At 36.8% G+C, this 25,276-nt stretch overlaps 1 protein-coding gene across 5 annotated transcripts in view; it reads right to left on the bottom strand.

Annotated features, from left to right (window-relative positions):
- The window catches only part of RASAL2 (RAS protein activator like 2), a 396,742-nt gene that overhangs the window by 43,268 nt on the left and 328,198 nt on the right, over positions 1-25,276 (bottom strand). For all 5 annotated transcript variants that reach the window (XM_057544819.1, XM_057544820.1, XM_007172943.3 and 2 more), the window contains one exon: positions 11,255-11,364. In XM_057544819.1, the coding sequence (XP_057400802.1) occupies positions 11,255-11,364 (110 nt within the window). The remainder of the gene's footprint in view (positions 1-11,254; positions 11,365-25,276) is intronic.

Raw genomic sequence — 25,276 nt, 5'->3', positions numbered from 1 at the left:
TCTGCCAGAACCTTGATCTTGGACTTCCTAGCCTCCAGAACTGTGAGAAATAAATTTCTGTTGATTATAAGCTATCTAGTCTATGATGTTTTATTACTGCAGTCTCAACAGACTAAGACAATGTGAATACTGAAATAGAACATGTAGACTGAGAAAAGGTCCTAAGAAAATAACCTGAGAAATGTTAACATTTAAATCTACAAAACTGACAGAAGAGACTGAAGAATCTGAAAGACAGAAGGAAAACCAGGAGACTCAAGTATCATAAAAGCCCAGGGAAGAGAACTCTTAAAAAGGATGGACTGTCCATTACTGTAGAAGATAAGAGTGTGTTAAAATATTAACAGTAGCCATTGGGTATATGAACTGAGAGATAATTGGAGATAATTGTAGCAGTTTCAGTGAAATGACGAGAACAAAAATGAGACTCCAGACGGTTGAGAAAATGAATAGGATATGAGAAAGTGGAGACTAACTCATAAAGTCTGATGGTGAAGAGGCGGCAACTGGGAAACAGCTACAGGGAGGCATGAGGTTGAAATGGGGTTGAAGGAGGTTTTCTCTAGTTAATCATTTTTTCCCCTTAAATAATAAAGTAATAAATGCTTTTGGTAATAAATGCCAAGAGCTCAGAAGGACAGAAGGTGAAAAATAAAAATAAGGGTACCTCCCTCAATCTCCTACAGAAAATACTATTAATGATTTTTGTGACCCCTCTCAGAAATTTTTTGTACACAGACAACCAAATATTATACATATACATATATGTGTGTGTATGTGTGTGTGTGTATGTATGTATACACATACAAATGAGATTCTACCATACTTTTTTTCCTTAAGAGTATATTTTGGAAATTTGTCTACACTGGAACATATAGATATAAATTGCTGCTTTTTAATGATCACTGTATTCCCTTATATGGGCCTATAGAAGTTTAACCAATCCTTGATGACCATCTAAGTCTCTTTTCTTTTCTCTTTTTTTTTGGTGATCACCACTGAGGTTCAAAAAGTATCTTAGTACATATACCTTGAAGCACATGTGCATGTATTCATGCTTTAAATTTCCAGATGTGAAACTGCTAGGTCAAAGGGCACATACATTTAAAGTTTTGATATTGCTATTTATCCTCCATAATAGATGGCAACAATTTAAAGTCCTACTAATAGTGCATGTTTCTATACACATCACCAAAATGAGATATGGCTAAACTTCAAACATCTTTGCCAGTATAATTGGTAAAAATGGGTATTTCATTGCTATACTATTGCTTTAGTATGAATTTCTTTAGTTATGAGGTTGAGGACATTTAAACATGTATACTGGCAATCTCAGTTCTCTTTTCTGTGAATTATGAACTGTTATTTCATGTTCTTAAACCATTTTTCTAATTGTTTAACTTAACCGATATGTATTGATAAATACTATGTAAATTAAGTAAATTAGTACTTTTTCTGTCATGTTTGTAATTATTTCCCCCAGTGTATGCTTAGAAAGGGTTCTTCCATTCCAAGAGCATAAGAAATCCAGCTATATTTTCTTTTACTGATTCTATTTTAATTTTTCATCCAAACCACTTGGATTTGGAGGGAAGGGAAGATGATAGGAGCATAGTAGGGAGTCTGCTTTATATTTTACCAAATTGTGAAAATATAATGACCATAAATTGACTCACTAATTATTACTGCATAGTATTCTACTCTTATTAAGAGTTGTTGTTTGAATATGTTTGTGTGTATATATATGTGTGTGTGCATGACTTTTCCCTTTGATCTTTCCTTCTTTCTCAATCATTTTCTCAGCAGGTTAGGCTTCCTATCAACACATGCAACAAAGAGGATAATGGAAAAGGCAATCAACTTGGACCCAAAAGCCCTACGTATTCGTGTCAGCTCAAATCACTCACTAGCTATGTGACGTGGAACAAATAATTTATTCCTTCTAAACCTCAGTTATCTCATTTGTAAAACGTGGATAATGATTTCTGTTCCTATACCTCCCATAGTTATTGTGAAAATCAAATGCAATCATCTATGATTTTACAAATATCTCATAAACTACAGTACCATACAAATGGGACTATCATTGCAAACATAGTTTTTCACAGTGATATGACAAGCATTAGTCCATTTTATGTAAACTATTAGGTTAGGATAGCTATTCCCAAATATATTCCTTGCTGGAAGAATATGAAGATAGAAGGTATAAATGTATGGAAATAATTTTTTTCTATTAAGATAAAGCATTCTAACGAATTTAAAATGCTATCATGACATAATTAGAAACTTCAATTGGATTTTAGTTCACAAAACTAAGGGCTCCTTAACTGGTCCATAGCAGTAAACACTAGTAAGGGAAACTCTATAATCTATAGCTAGGCTGTATTGATTAATTAATGGCCTGGAATCCAATAATTTCTGAGAAGTTGTCATTCTATCCAAGTACACCATAGTGAAGGAGATTCTTCTTCTCTATTATCTGGAATTTGTTTGGATTCTTCCCTTTTGTTTCAGGCCAAGAAATTAAGTTCCTTAATAGGACAGGCATTGTGGTAGGCGGTGGGGGTACAAAGATTGTACACTTGCGGAGCTTCCCATCTGCTGCAGTAAGCAGAAACATGAAAATATAAATTCAATAGAAAGCAGTCAGTCCTATAATAAGGTGTATACAGTTGGCCATGGGTGGGTATATGGGATAGGTGCTTAGTCTAGAATGATGCACAGGAAGAACAAGGAAAACAAGTCAGGGAGCATATGACTCCTGACTTGGGTACTGTTGCATAAGTATGAATTAGAAGTAAGCCTGTCAAAGGACACGGTGTAGGAATAGGATATGGTATTTGGGATAGAGAGGGCAGCAAGATTAAAAGTAGAGAAATATGAAACAGTTTAGTAAGTAGGTGATGGACTTCTGGTAGGAGTGGTAGGAGATAATGCTGAGAGTTAGGGAATGGACAGAACCATGTTCCATTTTGTACGTTATGCTCAAGATTATAGATTAGTAAAAGTATTATATACATATGTGATGAGATATTAAAATTGAAGTTTCAAATTGAGACTCTAAGATAAAACAGGTGCATGCCGCAGTGAAGTACCAAACTGTAGAATCTACAAAGGAAATGTTTTGGAACCGATTCCATTACCTTGAACCTCTCAGTCAGAGCAGGACTATAAAAAGTGGTGAGAGTATGGAGAAGGGAAAGGATTTTGTGAGAGAGAATTTTTGGAGAAAGCTGTGAGGCTCATCCCTCCCATCCCCACCCTGCCCCCAACATACACAAGGGATATTGGTAGGGAATGCATACAAGGTGGGGTTTGATTTTATCTAGGAAATCTAGAGGATGAGAAATGACTAACTGTTGGTAGCACAGCCCAAGTTGATACTTTTGGATTAGGCTGCACTCCTAGAGGTTTGTCAGGGCAAAGGATGTGTGAATATTTCCTGTAGACCAGAGGATTGGAAGGGTGAAGACTAGAACGGCAAAAATTCCTTCCTAGAAACTGTGGAAGGAGTTGCAACTGAACACCTAGAATAGAAATGTAACCATGAAACTCAAAAAAACCATAGATGAGAGTTCCTCAAAGATGAGACATTTCTGAAGCATTCTTCAAAGTATCTCATGATAGAAGAGTCAGCTTTAAACATCTGCCAGACTCAGAGAGCATTATGGAAGGCTAAGACAGTACTAAAACTTTTCTTATTCCCTTTCCCCTCCTTTCTGTCTCTCCCCTTGCCCCAAATCTGGAGGGCACCTAAAACCGCGGGTAGTTAAGCTGGATGCGAAGAGTAGATGCGAAGAGAGAAGTAAGTAGTTTATAATACTTCCTTCTCCAAAAGCAGACTGTCTGCAATTGGCTTGGCTGGGGTAAGTATGCAGTTTTGATTACTATCTCGAAGTGAACACCAATAGGCTCTGAGTCAAGACCTTTGATTTAGAGTAACCATGGATTAACTAAATGGATCATAGACCTAAATATAAAAGCTAAAAATCATAAAACTTCTAAAAGAAAACAGAGGTGAAAATGTCTTGGGGGACACACACACACACAAAACCCATAAAAATTGCTGGTGGGAATGTAAAATTGTACAGGTACTCTGGAAAATAGTTCGGCAGTTTCCTCTAAACCTAAACAAGTACGTATCATACAACCCAGCAATTGCATGCTTGCGTATTTACTGCAGGGAAGTGAAAACTTATGTGTACACAACTGTTCACAGCAGCTTTATTCCTAATAGCTAAAAATCAGAAACCAATGTTCTCCAGTAGGTGATTGGTTAACAAATTTTGATACATCCATAAAATGGAATACTACTCAGCAATAACAAGAAACAAACTATTGATAGATGCAACAATTTGGAGGGATTTCAAGGGCATTTTATTTAGTGAAAAAAAAAAAGCCAATCTTAAATGGCTACACACTATATGATTCCATTTATATAACATTCTTGAAATAACAAAACCATAGAGGTAGAAAACAAAAAGTGGTTGCTAGGGGACAGGGATGGGTGTGGGGAGGTGGGTATGACTGTAAAGAGTAGCAGAGGGAGTTCTTTTCTGGTAATGGAATAATTCTGTATCTTGATTGTGGTGGTGGTTATGCAAATCTATACATAGGATTAAATTGCATAGAATTATAAACACACACAAATGAGTGCACATAAAAATTGGTGAAAAACAAAATTTGTAGTCTAGTTAACAGTATTGTACCAATGTCAATTACCTGGTTTTGATATTACACTACAGTTATAAGATATCACTACTGGGGGAAGTGCCTGCAAGACTCTACAACTTCTTGTGAGTATACAAATTAAAAAAAAAAAGTTAAAAAATTAGTTCTAATTAGGAGAAACTCAAGAAGCTGAGTGTATACACCCTACAAATGAACACTACACTTATTCTTAGGTATCTCCTGACAAAGAATAAGCAGACTACTTTAAAACCATGCTTTGTCAGTGAGCCTCAGAATTGAAGACATTACTGCAAAGGTTTTTACTTGAAGGACGTTTGAAGGAGTTGAGAAAATTCTATTCCATGTGCTTATCTTTACCTCAAGACTTGGTAAATTTAAGTAGCACTTCCAGAGCAAGGTTGGCAACCTGACAGGCATTCGAAATCCTGGAATGCCTGACAATGCTGTATAACCACGTTTTTTCAGCATTTCCTAGTTTTTCAAACTTTTCAAAGTGCATTTCAATATAAGGCAGAAATAGCAGAGTCCTCTCCTGTCCCAACACCCTTCCACATGACATGGTTTTAATGTGAAAATGCTGCCAATATTGATTCTAGGAAATCACTTTACTGGCTTTTATCTGATTAGATGGCTTTGGAACAATGATGACTTTGTGACATCCTATTGATTTTGCCTCTAAAATGTTTCTCCTATCTTGTCTCTGACTCTTCATTCCCACTGCCAACTACCCTCTTTAGAGCCTTTCTTATTTCCTACAATAGCTTTTTTTTTTTTTGCTAATTGGTCTCCCAAACTTACTCTCTGCAAACCAAGTCATTTGAAATTCCATTGTTGGACAAATCTATAATTGGCACAATTCTGATTAGGTCACTTCCATGCTCAAAAATGTTTAAAGACCCCCCATTGCTTATACAATAAAATCCAAACTCCTCATCTGACATTCTGTCCTGTGTATGCAATACTGGGTCGAAAATAACCTCCACTCAGAATTTTGAAAACACTGCTCCACTGACTTTTGATTTTCAATATTCTATTGAGAATTCCAATGCAATGCTTTCATACCTGCTTTGTATGTAACCTATTTTTTCTTTCTAGAAGCTTTTAAGATTTTTTTTTAAACCCTTGGTGTTGTGCTCTTTCATGGTGATGTGAATTGGTGTGTGTGTGTGTGTGTGTGTGTGTGTTGGAAAGTCTTTTGTCATTTTTCATTCACTGTATTGGGAATTTGGTGGCCTTTCCAATCTGGATATTTATATTTTCTTGTTTTGGGAAATTTTCTTGTATTATTTCTTTGACAATTTCCTCTCCAAAGTTTTCTAATCAAATTTTTCTTTTACTAGAATCTTCTGGATTGATTTTCTGTTCCACTTTCTGGGAGATTGACTTGACTTTAGCTTTTATATTTCAATTTCCAAGCTCTCTTTCTTGTTTCTTTGAGGTTCCTTTTCTTATAGCATCTTATTGTTTCATAGATGCACTATCTTATCTTCTGAAAATATTTATTGTGCTTTGAAGTTGTTTTTGACTCTATGCATTGTCTCTGTTTCTTCTGGGTTCTTTTTTCTCTCTCCTATTTATTTGTTTTTCTCTCTGCCTTTCATGTTGAAGAATTTCCTCAAATATCTGGAGATTCTTGGCCATCTGTTTACATTTAAGATTAAAGCACTAAAGAACTCAGTGGAAGCTTTGTGTGCTGGAATAGAGCTTACAGATTAGTGAGCTTCATTGCAGAGTACTTCCTGGCCAGCTGTTTTTTTTAAAAAAAATTTAACATCTTTATTGAGATATAATTAACATACCATAAAATCTACCCATTTAAAGTGTACCATTTTCAGTATATTCAGAGTTGTGCAATTATCACCACAGGCTAAGCTTAAAACATTTCATCACTCCAAAAAGAAACTTTATGTCTATTAGAAGTCATTCTTCATTCATCACTTTCCCCTGCCCTATATCCCCAGCCTCTGGCAACCATTAATCTACTGTCTCCATAGATTTGCCTATTCTGGACATTTCACATAAATGGAATTGTACATTATATGGTGTTTTGTGATTGGCTTCTTCCACTTTGCATAAAGTTTTCAAGGTTTGTCCATGTTGTAGCATGTATTAGTACTTCATTCCTTTTTATGACTGAATAATATTGCATTGCATGGATATATCATGTTTTGTATATCCATTCATCAGTTGATGGACATTTGGGTCATTACCACTTTAGGGGCTACTATAAATAATGTTTATGAACATTCATGTTACAAATTTTTATGGGGACATACGTTTTTCATTTCTCTTGGATATACTTAGGAGTAGAATTACCAGCTGAAATTGTAATGGGGGAACATAAATGTTGGTATCTGTAGGTCTTTTTATCTGGTTCAGTTTCTCAAATTTGCTGTGTGATGAATGTAAGCCTGGCTGCTGGCCTGCTAGAGCTGGGTGGGAGCTGAATCTTTCCAGAGTTCTGGGGGTGAGTGGGTAAATCAATGTCTTTCTTATGTTAGAGATGCTAGCTGTCTTCCTAATGCCCATCTTTTCCTCCTTCCTTAATAACAGACTCCTGTATTATTGGGGGCAACAACGTACCCATATATAACGTTTCTCAGTCTCTCTTGCAGATAAAAGTGACAATGAGAAGCCACTGGGTGAGGTTTCGGGGAAATTGCTCTAAAGGGAGATAACTTGGTTGGAAGACAGGTGTCCTTTTATGGGTCCCTCTTTTCTGGTACCTGAAACATGGATGCTATGGTTAGAGCTCCAGTAGCTAACTTGTGTTCATAAAGAGATCCTTGAAGATCTTGAGAATGGCAGAGGAAAAAGCCCACAAAGAGCCCTGAACCCTTAGTCCTAGACTGCCCACCCTCAGACTTCTTATAGGTGAGGAAAATATAACTTTACCTTGTTTAAGCCATTACTGTTTTGAGTATCTCTTAATTAGCAACTGATCTGAATCATTAAGTGATAGACTTTTTTTCAGAATTTCCTTCTGCAGGCAACTATGTCTGATCTTCCTCTAGTTTTAAGTAATCTATCTTCAGATTTATCCTAGTTTCATCAAAGATGGAGTTCATATTTCTGTTTCTTATATTGAGTCATTTTTAAGACAAAAAAACACAAAGCTTTTTACCTATCAAAGTAAAAATTGGAACTTTACCTTTCCAATCATTTCCTACCTCACTCTTTTATATACCATGAACTACTCAGTATTTCTTTTCAAGCTCTGTAGTTTCCTGTTTTCTTCTTTTGCTTATTATTTCCATTCTGAGGAATGCTCTCTCCATGTGTCTGTTTCTCAGTTCAAATAATACCTGCTTTTTTAAGGTTCAGCTCACAGGCCACTGCCCTCTAAGGTCTTTCTTGGTCCACCTAACAAGAAGTAATCTCACCTCCCCTATACCATTTCTTCCTGAATATTTACTTCTTCTACTGGACACCTTGAGGTTGGGGCTGTGTCTTTAGTACTCTACATTCCCTGGTAGCAAATGGCTTTCTAGTCTGTACATAACTGTCACAATTAGATATGTTACTGTGTAACAAGAAATTTGGTTCTTAAAAATATTAATTATTTGGCAAAGTTTTACTCCTTATGCCTATGCCCCACAACTTCACAAAGGAAATTCTGAGTTTAAGGATCATTATAAATTGATCCCCAAAGCAACATTGGTACCAAATTCCATCAGGGCCTTAGAGCAGAGTCTACGATTTGCAGATCATTGGGCTAGACAAACCTGGAGGGTCTTTTTGATCAATTAAGTCTGCATGTTAAAATACCCTATGTTCTTTTGCACAGAAAAGCTTACTGATCATATGTAGTAATGAAATAACTTTCTTTAGATGAAATTAACTCATTTACAACTGTTTTTCTGCCATCTGAAAGCAGTAATTCAGACCTCATGAGGATAATTTTATCTTTTTAAAATGTAATCAGTGCAGATAAGGTTTGTTGTTATCAAAAAGCCTGAAGAATTCAAAATATCATGATCACTACTTCATTATCCTCCTAATACCCCAGGTAGAATATTTCCTCCTCCTGAAGAAGTGAGATATAGTGATTTGAACAGCATCATAATGAGAAATTTAATGAGAAAGAGATCCCTGGCTTCTTGAGTTCAGTGTTCTGGTCAAATTTGGCCAGGTAAGCCAACAAAGAAAAAGACTGACATGTTGGACCAAATGAAAATCTAAAACTTCTATATAATTTAGAGACATGATTTAAAAACACAAGAAACAGACTGGAAGAAAATTTTAACAACGTGCATAATAGTGGCTTACAATCCCTGGTAATAATAAAGCACTACTCCAAACCATAAGAAAAAGGACAAATAGCTCAATAGAAGAATGGCAAAGGGATGAATAAGCAAGTCACAGAAGAAGAAAACTTGTGAAAAGATGTTCAACTTAGTAGGCATTAGGTAACTACAAATTAAAACAAAGAAATGCCCCCCACCTGCCTTTTTTTGTGAGAGGCAATATAGCATAAATTAAAAAATGTAGACTCAAGAGCTAGAATTCTTGGATTGGAACCGCAGTACTGCCATTTTCTAAGCTGTGTGAACTTGTGCAATTTACTAATTTCTCTGTTTCAGTTTTCCCATCTTCAAAATGAGGTCATGACTGTAACTAGGGTTGTTACGTTGATTAAACGATTTCATTTATGTAAAGTGCTTAGAACAGTGTATGGCACATAGTACATACTGTATATGTGTTTATTATTACTATTCATCCATCATACTGATAAAATGTAAATGGTTGTTTGAATGATAAAAGTAATTTTTTAAAATTGATGTATAGTTGATTTACAATGTTGTGTTAATTTCTGCTGTACAACAAAGTGATTCAGTTATATATATATATAGTTCCCTGTGCTATACAGTAAAATCTAAGGGAAAAATATGAGAATAAAAGATCTTTTTTTAACGATTACCTTAAAACAAAAAGGTATAAAAGAGATATTTAACAATACAATTACACCGCAAATTGAACATACTTGCAAATTTCACAGAACATCTCTAACGTGGTTCAGGGATAAGAAGAGCTGATAAAGCAGTAGCCTCTTATCAACTCAGTATGGGGGACAAGTTACTTCACATATAAAACGAGAGTAATTCTCTGCCTGGCAAATCTATAATCTGCCATTATAGAGATTATAATCTATATTTCTGTTTGTTATGCAGATAACTGGAAATAATGGACTTATTACCAAAAGTAAAAAAAAAAACACCCAAGTATAAATAAGAGTATCATTATGAAAGGCAGACATGAGTTTAAATCGAAGCTCTACTACTTAGCTGTGTGACCTTGGGCAAGTTTCTCAATCTATTTTGCCTTAGTTCCTTATCTGTAAAATGAGGATAATAATAGTATCTAGGGCTGTATTACATAAGATACTACATTAAAAATACTTGGCACAGAGTAAGCACTCAATAAATACTGGTGATGGTGGTGATGTGTCAAGACACAAGTACCATTTCCTAAATTTTGAACATTGTAGAGACATGAAGTATTACAAATGTGTCCTAGTATACATTCAATCATTTTAGAGGGTTGTTATCCTTAGCAAGCCATGCATTTGAGGTTTGCTTAAGCTGGTAGTCCTAATTATTGAAATCCAGGCCTCCTTTTCACACATATCTTCTAGATGTGACTGCAAATTAATGAGGCCGAGTCCATATACTATACACAAAGAACAATGTAGCAGTGAAGACCATGGACTCTTAGAGCCAAATTGCCCAAGTTTAAATACCATTTTTGCTATTTACTAAGCAGTATAACCTTGGGCAAGATTACTTAACTTCTCTGTTCCTCAGACTTGTCATCTATAAAATGGTGACAATATTAATATTTCTCTTACAGGGTTATTATTAAGATTAAATAAGATAATGCATATAAAGCACTTAGTACAGTGCTCAAAAAATGTTAGCTGGGGCTTCCCTTGTGGTGCAGTGGTTGAGAATCTGCCTGCCAATGCAGGGGACACGGGTTCGAGCCCTGGTCTGGGAAGATCCCACATGCCGCGGAGCAACTAGGCCTGTGAGCCACAGCTACTGAGCCTGCGCGTCTGGAGCCTATGCTCCGCAGCAAGAGAGGCTGCGATAGTGAGAGGCCCGCGCACCGCGATGAAGAGTGGCCCCCGCTTGCCGCAATTAGAGAAAGCCCTCGCACAGAAACGAAGACCCAACACAGCCATAAATAAATAAATAAATAAAATTTAAAAAGAAAAGATGAAAAAAAAAATGTTAGCTACAGCCATCATCATCCCTTATGGTCATCCTACAAAAGAAAGATACACCTCTGACCACTAGAACTTGATTCGACAGAAACAGCACAACCGATTCTTAAATTTGTTCTTAGGTATCCACACACTCTCTAATATTGTAAGATTTTTAAACTGGTTGGATATTTAAGCCAATATTTTGTACCTTGCCTCAATATGAGCAAGACAAAAAAGTAAATTTTGTATTGGATCTTTCCAACTATCATCGATGCAAAGTTAATGAAGACCGAAATGCCTTATCAAAATGCACTGTAAAATTGCTTTCTTTGTTTTAAGCAAGTGAACTCCTACCTGTCATCTGTATTGCGAAGGGAGGGAAGCCGAAAGCTCGTGTTTCGGTCAAGCTTTGATTGGCTTTTGGTCCTCTTGATGGAGCCTTTCAGGCGCTTGCTGAAGAACCCCTAGAATGAAAAGGCAGAAAGTGATGGGAAAAAGAACCAAAAGGGAACCTTGCTGTCTCCTAACTCACCTGCACTGCCTTTGCAAAAGATACACAGATTCTTATAATGAAGACCAGAAACAGAATTCAGCTTTTAATTTTTTAATTTGTAAAATACAGCTGCTGGAAACTACCTGATAATGTGATAAAAATTTTTTTCTTCTATGATAATTGGGAGAATTAAACTTTAAAAAAATTTTTTAATTTATTTTTTAACATCTTTATTGAAGTATAATTGCTTTACAATGTTGTGTTAGTTTCTGCTGTATAACAAAGTGAATCAGCTATATGTATACATATATCCCCATATCCCTTCCTTACGTCTCCCTCCCACCCTCCCTATCCCACCCCTCTAGGTGGTCACAAAGCACCAAGCTGCTCTCCCTGTGCTATGCAGCTGCTTCCCACTAGCTATCTATTTTACACTTGATGGTGTATATATGTCAAGAATTAAACTTTTTGATGGCACTTAATTTCTTATTTCTTAAACAGTTTCTATACTAGCTATGGTAAAGAAACTTCTAACTTCTAAGGTAAGATGTTGGTGGTCTCAGCAGTGGCAAAATTTGATCTATGTCACCTTGGATATGGTACTTGTGAAGTTAAATTTTAAATGTAGTTTAACTATTTTAAAATGAAACAGGTATGTATCACGTATGAAACCAGTGAAGCACCTAGACTTCAGAAGAACAAACTGCCTTATAGTTTTTAGCCCTGCTTACCTTCTGCCACTTCCACCAAACTATCTAGAGTGCCTTGAACATCTTCCTAGTCTTAGCACCTGGCAAATAATGGGCATTCAAAAAAGTTTGTTGAATAAAAGAATAAATGCAAGAATGAATTGGCAATTCTATTGTTGCCAGATGAAAGGACATCTCATAGAAGTATATCAAAATGTCTTGACAAAAGACTGTAATTCAAAGAAAAGTATTTTGATGTATGGAATTGACTCTTTCTATTCACCTTGTGATGAATATTAGCTTAGAGAAGCTGTGTAAATAAATATTTCCATAAGGAAGAAAAAAAAATACTGGGCCAATACCAGCACATCAAATCTGTTATATTCTTTTAGTTACCACTAAAGCCCACTGTTTTGGGGTGAAGACTATATTAATCATGATAAGCTAGGTTATGCTTATCTAATAACCCCACAATCTTACTGGCACAAAACGTACTATGTGTCTATGAGCTGGTCAAATATGACGGGGACCTGGCACTATGCTATCCTCACTCAGGGACTTAGGCTAAGGGAGGCTCCATCTTTGTGCTTCTATTAGTTGCTGCCTCAGGATAAAGGAAGTGTGGTAAATTTTGTACTTGCTCTTAAAGCTTCATGTCATTAGTGGTCTCATTTTATTGGACAAAAAAGTCACATGACCACACCTAACTTCAACAGGGAAAGAATGTACAATCCTATCATGTATCTAGAAAGAGATTTGTTGAACAGTAGTGTGGACTACCATAGTGCTTTTCCATGCCAAGTAAACACACAAGCACTGCCAGAGAAAAAATGGAAACAAACTTATTTGAATCAGAAGTAGAGCTATTTAGCTGACTGAAGAAAAATGCTTATGTTATTTCTTGTACTTATAGCCCAAAGAATAAGGGTTAAAAACTAGAAAATATCGCATAAACATAATTCCCTAAGCTGTTTTTTATTCCCCAGGCTGTTTTTTATTGTAGGTGTATTGAGATTGATTGAAGGGGAAAAAAAACAGGGCTATTTTTAAAAGTACTATATTTCTTAGAGACGGGCATTTGCCTGATCTCCTGTATAATCTTAGCATCATTAGGGAAAGTCACTGTCATCTGTTCTCTAAGGCAAAGGCTTTATTTACTACTTTCTATGATTCAATCAAGATGAGTCACCACATTTCCTCGTAAATGTAGTCAGCAACCAGACCTAAATTTATAGAATTCTATTAGGATCATTTATAGTTGGTTCAAAAAACACTGGCCTAAGTTGAGATTCAGCCCAAGGACCGGACCAAATACCATATATAAATACAGTTCTAACACACTGCAGTTAAGCAGTTAATTGAGAATGTACTAGTAGATGTTCACTCATATAGTACTTTACCTTCCTGTGGCACTTATTGTATAATACTTCATATTTTAATCCACTTATTTATTAAGTATTTATTTTATGTGTATATGTTATAAAGCATCGTACTAGGTGTTGTAAGGGAAACAAAGATAAAACAAACACAAATTCTGCCCTCAAAGAGCCTGTAGTTTAATATAAGATTAGAAATAAACACAAATATAAATGACACAACATGTATTAGGAAGGTACATGCTCTTAATGCCTGGCATATTTAATCACAAAATAACACTATCATATTTCTTTGAATCTAGGACACCAGTGATTGTAAGTCACACCATTATTTTATGTATACAAAGAAAAAAGCTGCCAATTAACTATAAAACAATGCCTTACCACTTAGAATTTTTATTTTGTATTAAAGAAGTTTTTTAAAGACTTATTTTGGCTGGTTTTGTCATATATCACATAGTGTACACATAAAAAGAATATATACAAAATCAGTTAAGGTATCCCTAACGCATCTTCATTCTTCTGAACTATTTTTTTGACTCAGAGTAGCTGTTGTTCATGTTTTTCCACAGAATACCATGATATATTCTTTCTTTCAAAAACGCTGATGACAAATGGCATATGATAAAAGAGTAATTTGAGGGAGACTGGTTCAAGATGGCGGAGCAGAAGGACGTGCTCTCACTCCCTCTTGTGAGAGCACTGGAACCACAGCTAACTGCTGAACAATCATCCACAGGAAGACACTGGAACTGACCAAAAAAGATACCCCACATCCAAAGACAAAGGAGAACCCACAATGAGACGGTAGGAGGGGCGCAATCACAATAAAATCAAATCCCATAACTGCTGGGTCAGTGACTCACAAACTAGAGAACACTTGTACCACAGAAGTCCACCCACTGGAGTGAAGGTTCTGAGGCCCACGTCAGGCTTCCCAACCTGGGGGTCAGGCAATGGGAGGAAGAATTCCTAGAGAATCAGACTTTGAAGGCTAGCGGGATTTGATTACAGGACTTCAACAGGACTGGGGGAAACAGAGACTCCACTCTTGGAGGGCACACACAAAGTAGTGTGCACATCGGGTGCCAGGGGAAGGAGCAGTGAACCCATAGGAGACTGAACCAGGCCTACCTGCTGGTGTTGGAGGGTCTCCTGCAGAGGCAGGGGGTGGCTGTGTCTCACTGTGAGGACAAGGACACTGGCAGCAGAAGTTCTGGGAAGTACTCCTTGGTGTGAGCCCTCCCAGAGTCCGCCATTAGCCCCACCAAAGAGTTCGGGTAGGCTCCAGTGTTGGGACGCCTCAGGCCAAACAACCAACAGGGAGGGATCCCAGCCCCACCCATCAGCAGACAAGCGGATTAAAGTTTTACTGAGCCCTGCCCACCAGAGCAAGAGCCAGCTCTACCCACCACCAGTCCCTCCCATCAGGAAATGTGCATAAGCCTCTTAGATAGCCTAATCCACCAGAAGGCAGACAGCAGAAGCAAGAAGAATTACAATCCTGCAGCCTGTGGAACAAAAACCACATTCACAGAAACATAGACAAGATGAAAAGGCAGAGGGCTATGTACCAGATGAAGGAACAAGATAGAACCCCAGAAAAACAACTAAATGAAGTGGAGATAGGCAACCTTTCAGAAAAAGAATTCAGAATAATGATAGTGAAGATGATCCAGGACCTGGGAAAAAGAATAGAGGCAAAGATCGAGAAGATGCAAGAAATGTTTAACAAAGACCTAGAAGAATTAAAGAACAAACAAACAGAGATGAACAATACAATAAAACTGAAATGAAAACTACACTAGAAGGAATCAATAGCAGAATAACGGAGGCAGAAGAACGGAGAAGTGTCCTGGAAGACAGAATGGTGGAATTCACTGCTGCAGAACAGAATAAAGAGAAAAGAATGAAAAGAAATGAAGACAGCCTAAGAGACCTCTGGGACAACATTAAACACAACAACATTCGCATTATAGGGGTCCCAGAAGGAGAAGAGAGAGAGAAAGGACCAGAGAAAATATTTGAAGAGATTATAGGCGAAAACATCCCTAACATGGGAAAGGAAATAGCCACACAAGTCCAGGAAGCGCAGCGAGTCCCACACAGGATAAACCCAAGGAGAAACACGCCGAGACACATAGTAATCAAACTGGCAAAAATTAAAGACAAAGAAAAATTACTGAAAGCATCAAGGGAAAAAGAACAAATAACATACAAGGGAACTCCCATAAGGTTAACAGCTGGTTTCTCAGCAGAAACTCTACAAGCCAGAAGGGAGTGGCATGATATACTTAAAGTGATGAAAGGGAAAAACCTACAACCAAGATTACTCTACCTGGCAAGGATCTCATTTAGATTTGATGGAGAAATCAAAAGCTTTACAGACAAGCAAAAGCTAAGAGAATTCAGCACCACCAAACCAGCTCTACAACAAATGCTAAAGTGGGAAACACAAGAGAAGAAAAGGACCTACAAAAACAAACCCAAAACAATTAACAAAATGGTCATAGGAACATACATATAGATAATTACCTTAAACATGAATGGATTAAATCCTCCAACCAAAAGACACAGGCGTGCTGAATGGATACAAAGACAAGATCCATATATACACTGTCTACAAGAGACCCACTTCAGACCTAGGGACACATACAGACTGAAAGTGAGGGGATGGAAAAAGATATTTCATGCAAATGGAAATCAAAAGAAACCTGGAGTAGCAATACTCATATCAGATAAAATAGACTTTAAAATAAAGAATGTTACAAGAGACAAGGAAGGACACTACATAATGATCAAGGGATCAATCCAAGAAGAAGATATAACAATTATAAATATATATGCACCCAACATAGGAGCACCTCAATACATAAGGCAACTGCTAACAGCTGTAAAAGAGGAAAGTGACAGTAACACAATAATAGTGGGGGACTTTAACACCTCACTTACACCAATGGACAGATCATCCAAAATGAAAATAAATAAGGAAACAGAAGATTTAAATGACACAACAGACCAGATAGATTTAGTTGATATTTATAGGACATTCCATCCAAAAACAGCAGATTACACTTTCTTCTCAAGTGCACATGGAACACTCTCCAGGATAGATCACATCTTGGGTCACAAATCAAGCCTCAGTAAATTTAAGAAAACTGAAATCATATCAAGCATCTTTTCTGACCACAACACTATGAGATTAGAAATGAATTACAGGGAAAAAAACGTAAAAAACACAAATACATGGAGGCTAAACAATATGTTACTAAATAACAAAGAGATCACTGAAGAAATCAAAGAGGAAATCAAAAAATACCTAGAGACAAATGACAATGCAAACACGACGATCCAAAACCTATGGGATGCAGCAAAACCAATTCTAAGAGGGAAGTTTATAGCTATACAAGCCTACCTCAAGAAACAAGAAAAATCTCAAATAAACAATCTAACCTTACACCTAAAGGAACTAGAGGAAGAAGAACAAACAAACCCAAAGTTAGCAGAAGGAAAGAAATCATAAAGATCAGAGCAGAAATAAATGAAATAGAAACAAAGAAAACAAGAGCAAAGATCAATAAAACTAAAAGCTGGTTCTTTGAGAAGATAAACAAAATTGATAAACCATTAGCTAGACTCATGAAGAAAAAGAGGGAGAGGACTCAAATCAATAAAATTATAAATGAAAAAGGAGAAGTGACAACAGACACTGCAGAAGTACAAAGCATCCTAAGAGACTACTACAAGCAACTCTATGCCAACAAAATGGACAACCTGGAAGAAATGGACAGATTCTTAGAAAGGTATAACCTTCAAAGACTGAGCCAGGAAGAAACAGAAACTATGAACAGACCACTCACAAGTAATGAAATTGAAACTGGGATTTAAAATCTTCCAACAAACAAAAGTCCAGGACCAGATGGCTTCACAGGTGAATTCTATCAAACATTTAGAGAAGAGCTAACACCCATCCTTCTCAAACTAGTCCAAAAAATTGCAGAGGAAGGAACACTCCCAAACTCATTCTATGAGGCCACCATCACCCTGATACCAAAACGAGAGAAAGATACTACAAAAAGAGAAAATTACAGACCAATATCACTGATGAATATAGATGCAAAAATCCTCAACAAAATACTAGCCAACCGAATCCAACAACACATTAAAAGGATCATACACCATGACCAAGTGGGATTTATCCCAGGGATGCAAGGATTCTTCAATATATGCAAATCAATCAATGTGATACACCATATTAACAAATTGAAGAGGAAAAAGCATATGATCATCTCAATAGATGCATAAAAAGCTTTTGACAAAATTCAACACCCATTTATGATAAAAACTCTCCAGACAGTGGGCATAGAGGGATCCTACCTCAACATAGTAAAGGCCATATATGACAAACCCACAGCAAACATCATTCTCAATAGTAAAAAACTGAAAGCATTTCCTCTAAGATCAGGAACAAGACAAGGATGTCCACTCTCTCCACTATTATTTAACATAGTTTTGGAAGTCCTAGCTATGACAATCAGAGAAGAAAAAGAAATAAAAGGAATACAAATTGGAAAAGAAGAAGTAAAACTGCCACTGTCTGCAGATGACATGATACTATACATAGAGAATTCTAAAGATGCCACCAGAAAACTACTAGAGCTAATCAATGAATTTGGTAGAGTTGCAGGATACAAAATTAATGCACAGAAATCTCTTGTATTCCTATACACTAACAATGAAAAATCTGAAAGAGAAATTAAGGAAACACTCCCATTTACCATTGCCACAAAAAGAATAAAATACCTAGGAATAAACCTACCTAGGGAGACAAAAGACCTGTATGCAGAAAACTATGAGACACTGATGAAAGAAATTAAAGATGATACCAACAGATGGAGAGATATACCATGTTCTTGGATTGGAAGAATCAATATTGTAAAAATGACTATACTACCCAAAGCAATCTACAGATTCACTGCAATCGCTATCAAATTACCAATGGCATTTTTTACAGAACTAAAACAAAAAATCTTAAAATTTGTATGGAGACACAAAAGACCCCGAATAGCCAAACAGTCTTGAGGGAAAAAAACAGAGCTGGAGGAATCAGGCTCCCAGACTTCAGACTATACTACAAAGCTACAGTAATCAAGACAATATGGTACTGGAACAGAAACAGAAAGATAGATCAATGGAACAGGATAGAAAGCCCAGAGATAAACCCATGCACCTGTGGTCAACTAACCTATGACAAAGGAGGCAAGGATATACAATGGAGAAAAGACAGTGTCTTCAATAAGTGGTTCTGGGAAAACTGGACAGCTACATGTAAAAGAATGAAATTAGAACACTCCCTAACACCATACACAAAAATAAACTCAAAATGGATTCGAGACCTAGATGTAAGACCGGACAGTATAAAACTCTTAGAGGAAAACATAGGAAGAACACTCTCTGACATAAATCACAGCAAGATCTTTTTTGATCCACCTCCTAGAGTAATGGAAATAAAAACAAAAATAAACAAGTGGGACCTAATGAAACTTAAAAGTTTTTGTACAGCAAAGGAAACTACAAACAAGACGAAAAGACAACCCTCAGAAAGGGAGAAAATATTTGCAAACGAATCAATGGACAAAGGATGAATCTCCAAAATATATAAACAGCTCATGCAGCTCAATATTATAAAAACAAACAACCCAATCCAAAAATGGGCAGAAGACCTAAATAGACATTTCCCCAAAGAAGACATCCAGATGGCCAAGAAGCACATGAAAAGCTCCTGAACATCACTAACTATTAGAGAAATGCAAATCAAAACTACAGTGAGGTATTATGTCACACCAGTTAGAATGGGCATCATCAGAAAATGTACAAACAACAAATGCTGGAGAGGGTGTAGAGAAAAGGGAACCCTCTTGCACTGTTGATGGGAATGTAAATTGATACAGCCACTATGGAGAATAGTATGGTGGTTCCTTAAAAAAGTAAAAATAGAATTCACATATTACCCAGCAATCCCACTACTGGGCATATATCCAGAGAAAACCATAACTCAAAAAGACACATGCACCCCAATGTTCATTGCAGCACTATTTACAATAGCCAGGTCATGGAAGCAACTTAATGCCCATCGACAGATGGATGGATAAAGAAGTTGTGGTACATATATACAATGGAATACTACTCAGCCATAAAAAGGAACAAAACTGGGTGATTTGTAGAGACGTGGATGGATCTAGAGACTGTCATACAGAGTGAAGTAAGTCAGAAAGTGATAAAGAAATATGTATATTAACGCATATATGTGGAGCCTAGAAAAATGGTACAGATGAACTGGTCTGTAGGGCAGAAATTGAGACACAGATGCAGAGAACAAACATATGGACACCAAGGGGGGAAAGTGGCGGGGGGAGGGTGGTGGTGTGATGAATTGGGCAATTGGGATTGACATATATACACCAATATGTATAAAATGGATAACTAATAAGAACCTGCTGTATAAAAAAAAAATTCAATAAAATTCAATTTTTATTGGGGGAAAAAAAACAGTAATCTCCAGAGATGTTAAAATGTGAAAAAATGTGCATTTTAGAATTGATGAAACATGGTATTATTTTAGAGAGGTACATAGGAAATTATTTCAGGAGTTCGTCAAAACAAAGGGAAATTGTATGGAAGAAGTGGTATATGCTAGGTCCCAAAGGGTAGACATGATTTGGGTTTGGGGGTGTTGAGTAGCAAGGGTATTGTATGGAGCATAGCATGAAAAACGTCATGGAGGTAACAATACACAGTGTATACATTAAGTAGATTTAGTTTGGTGGGTAAATGATTAGTAGTAGTGAAAAATAAGATTGGAAACGTGATTTGTCCAGCTATTCATGTATAATTATTGCTCCCTTTGGCCCTTAAACTTTTGAGGAAAGGTATAATGCTATATCTATCTTAACACTGACCACAGTGTCTAAAGCTTAATAAGTGCTCAGTAAATACCTCAGAAGTATATACATAAAATTATCGTTGTTTAAGGAATATAGATAAGGGAAAGTGTAAGACTGCCGTAAGTGGTCAGTGATATTTCATGGAGGTAGTAGAATCTACTACAAAATTCTGTTTTCATTTCCTTGATATAACTGAAACATGGTTTTCACCCGAGAAGACTGTTTAGCTTACAGCCCTATTTGATAGACGTTTTCCATTCTCCCTACCCAATATTCAATGGTACCAGAAAGAGGAGCTGGGATTTTCCTAGCTTATTACGACTGCTTCCAAACCTTTATTCCATAAAATAATGGTTTGGAGTAAAGCATATTCTTTGAGGTTTATATGACCTTGATTTAATACCCTTTATCACACTCTTTGCCGTTCTCATGTATTAATCTCTCTTTCACTTTCCTTTATTCATTAAGGACTTTAGCCCCCAGCTTGCAATATTTCTCTGTCTCTTAGCTCCTAACACCATGCTAGTAAATAACTGCATAGTGATCCATCTCATATGCTAGCTTCACAATTACTTAACTCCATTAACCTTTAACCTCCTCTCCAGCCAGTCACTCCTAGAACCGCGCCCTAGATATTATCATTATTCAGATCCCTCACCTCAGACACCTTAGACAGTAATACTCTTCTTTCTGACTTTTCTTCCTGACCAGGTATGTCTTTCTCCAAATACATCTACTCTCCAACCTCATAGAAACCGCTAGTTCCTTGACCACCCCATTTTTCTCCGTGACCCTGCATTTCTCTCTATTCAACCAAGACTCCCGGACCAATGATCTGAAGCTATTCAATCACCAATAACCTCCATTCTCTTAATGATCAGCTATCCAAAATCAAAACTGAATCAATGTTTAAAATGTGGTCCCGTGATCAGGCTGTCCAGGAAGACCACATAGCTGAATGGGCTGATGCCACTAAATATTCACTATCTCCAAGCTTGGCTTGGCTTTTACTATGCCTCTGCCTGGACCAACCATGCACTGAGCCTTCCAGCAACATTATTCCCTCTGGGAAGTCTCAGAGCGTATGGTATGCCTTCTTTCCCATGGGCCCCTTCTGAGCAATTCCTTACATACAGGTCAGTATGCTCTGTACCACGAATAGCCCTGGCTATAGCTGAGTAGACCGGGGTGGATACTTGACCTAAAGATACCTAAAAGAGTGGTCCTGGTAAGAGTTCTACCTGTAGAATACAGTATCATCTGGTAGCTACTAACTGCTCTAGCCGACCCCTGACCATTCCCTACTTCACGCTTTACACGCCAGCAAATCTAAAAGCCTCCAATTCTCTACAGTCATCATGAATCTATGCTACTGTTCATATTCCCTCCCTTTTCCCTGGTTAAGTCATCCTTTCAGACTCAGCTCAGGCATGATCTCTTCTAAGGTGTCTAGTTTGGCATGTCCTGACCCTGCTCTAGATTAGGTGCCCCTCCTATGTGTTTCCAAGAATCTATAAATAGAGCCAGCCTTACATTTAGCACACTGCATACCCACTGATGTGTCAACAGACTTCCCTGCTAAACTCTGAACTCCACAGGACAGGGACTAAACAATTTTTGCATCCCCAAGGCAGGGCTGATATCTGGCATTTAGTAGGGGCTCAATATATGTTTGTAGAACTGAAATAAAATAGGCAGTGAAATGAATAAAAGCCATCATGGTGTTTCTGCTACAACTGCCACCACGGAAAGAACAGGGAACTCAATCAGGAAGTGTGGCTTCAAATCCTGGCTCCAATTTCTCCTAGCTGAATGACCTTGGACAAGTCACAGCTTCTAAGTTTCAGATTGCTTATCTGTAAAATGAGGATTAAAAAATCCTCTTCCTAAGGCCATCCCAAAGAATAAGATAACTGAATGCAAAAGTAGTTTTAAAATAATGGAAAATGGGTACCTATAAGTATTAATTGAATGTAAATCTAGGATGAGAGACTACTGAACAGGCTAGGTGAAATCATGAGTCTTTCCTCCCAGAAACTACCACCACAAAGGAAGGGAAGGAAACTAGAAATAAATTCCACAATATCCGGGATTTGGGGCTATTTTGTTCTGTGATGTATGCCAGTGCTTATAAATGATACTTGGTATATCCTAAGTGTTCAATAAACATTTGTTGGCTGAATGAATTTACTGAAGGCTTCCTGGCTATCAAGCACTGGCCAGGTGCTTTCCAATATGTGATACCATTTAATCCATGTAACAACTCCACAAAGCAGGTATTCAGTAACTTGCTTTAGGTAACACAGTTAATAGGTGAGGAGTTAGAATTTAAACCCAGTATATTGTTAGTACTTAAAAAGTTTCATTTGTGTATATATTTATTTGCCAGACACTTGAGGCACTTGAGATAATCAGTGAACAAACAAAAATCTTTGCTTTCATTAATCTTATATACCAGTGGAAGGAGATAGACAATAAACAAAGAACAAAATAAATTAGCAAAAGACAAGCACTGTAGAAAAACAGAGCTGCGTAAAGAGGGTTGGGAATACAAAGTGGTCATGGTAGACCTTATGGAGAAGGATTATATTGAGTAAAGAAGAGGAGGTGAGTTAGCCTTGAGTTAGCAGATACTGGAAGGGAAAAGCATTCTAGGCAACAGGACTAGGCTCAGCAAAGGCTTTAAGGCAAAAGCATGCCTAGTGTGATCAAGAAAGAGCCAAGAAGTCAGTGTGGCTGGAATGGAGAAAGCAGTAAGAAGGGTTGTAGGAAATGAGGTCAGAGAGGTAGCAGGCTGGTGTTAGTCCCGGTACTGGGGTAGGGGGTACAGTGTGCAGATCCTGTAGGCCACTGTAAGGACCTCACCTTTCACTCTGACTTCTAAGGAAATCAACAATGAGAGACAAGACCATTCAAAGCAGTCATAAATAAATAAGCATTTGCTTTTCTGAGAGAAATACTTTTACCTATGAAAATTTAATGTAATTTTGAGCAAGAATGCACAATATATGAAGAGTTCATTTTCTTCATCAACTATATATCAATAGCAGAGATACAGAGAAGCTATCTGACTTTTCCCAAGTCACACAGCTGCTAAGTCGCAAAGTACAACTTCAAGTTCAGGCAGTCTGACTCTGGAACGCTTGCTTTTTAACCATGATACTGTACTAATTCTCCACATTCTAATTTCTCTTCAAATACTCTAGGCACTATAATATAATGCATTTCCCTCATGTGTACTATACTTAATTTCTACACACATCTTATTATAGAATTATATACCACAAAGAGGCAAAAATGCAGTATAACAATTCAAAAATATGAGAGAAAAAAGGAAAACAAACCAAAAACCCCACTAATGTGACATGTGACTTAGAAAAATTTGCTCCTAAAGCTCCTATCTCTATAATTAAACTAGAGTAAAATTGAAATCCTTTTGAAATTACTTTTATATGTAACTGATTCTGTGGTCACTGAGAAGAAAAACCCAAATATAAAATTTAAAAATAGATGGATGCCAATTAGGAAAATGTTTCTCTCTTTCACAAAAAGTTATGATATCTATGTCTTATGTTAATTTGAAGGGTAAATGATGCTCCTATAAATGTACCCTAAAAATCCTGTATCATAAATGGAAACAAAGGAGAAGACCGCAAATAAACTTGATTTCACCCTTCTGATACCAACCTAATCTGAAAGAACACAAATAAAACCCTCCAAACAAATCCTACTTCATACAATTCTCCTTTGGATTGCTGTTGCTACCATCTACAATTCTTAAAAATAATAAAAAGCGTATCATTTTAAACAACTATATCGTCATAGCAATTGATACAACTAAACTGACTTACTTTAAGTAGTTGGTACTCACTATTTTTGGTCAAAATAAGGCTTAAAATTAGCAACTGCCAGTGAAAGAGAAAAAGCCAAATGGTGTCTTTCTCTAGAGCTTGGTAAATGTTAAGATAACAATAAAAGTTGTTCACCACCTGCAAATTGGAGTAACCCCCGAAGGCTGAACTTGGCTATCAGGGCATGATTGGTAACTGAAATAAAACTGCTGCTATGCAACTGCTCTCAGAAGCCTCAGTGGTGCTAATCAGAGACACTGACTTGCCAGCATCCTAGGGCTGCTGCTGTTCCCTTAAGACATGGAGAAGAGGCAGAGAAACATGTCATCACCTTTCACACAAAAACACAGTGATGTGCAACAGAACCCTGCTTTAATTCTGTCTGAGACTTTTCCATATCAGTGACCACACAAGGGATTAAACAATTTTAGGTGATTAAGTAATTTTAATAGCAGTTCCTTAAAATGTTATATGACTCACACTAAGAAAATGTCACCTTGTCAACTAGAAAGAACGCAGGTGAGAATTGTTTTTATTCTTGCTTTTTAAGTTATAGCTTCATTACTAACTTAACCTGTGTATTTTGCGTATTTTCGCAGTTCACATTATTATGGATTGTAATTACCTGAGCAGAAGGGCTGTGCCATATATAAATTATTCCCTCCCTTGTTTTCTTAATATAACTTAGGAACTTACAGATGTTTGATAAATGCTGACTAAAATCTTGTAGAAAACAAGGAAAAAGGAAAAGGAAGGGTAACTGAAAATGTCAAACTCTACTTTTCAGTTATCATATTTTACTTAGTTTACCTTCCAGTTATTGGAAGTCTAAACAGAAGGGGAAACTCTAGGTAACAAGAATAATAACAAAACCACAAACAGTTACAAAGTGCTTTCTAGTTAATAAGCAGTTTCAATGTGAGTAATTTCTCCTCTAGTGGGGCTTTTTGATTTTGGGTTTTTTGTTTTGTCTATGTTTGTTTGCAAATTTAAGCAGCACAGGGGAAAAGAAAAGGTTCTATC

The sequence above is a fragment of the Balaenoptera acutorostrata genome, chromosome 1 (assembly GCF_949987535.1).
Source record: "Balaenoptera acutorostrata chromosome 1, mBalAcu1.1, whole genome shotgun sequence".
Taxonomy (NCBI): Eukaryota; Metazoa; Chordata; class Mammalia; order Artiodactyla; family Balaenopteridae; genus Balaenoptera; species Balaenoptera acutorostrata.
The sequence above is the reverse complement of the archived record's forward strand: the minus strand, read 5'-3'. Positions and strand labels throughout refer to the sequence as shown.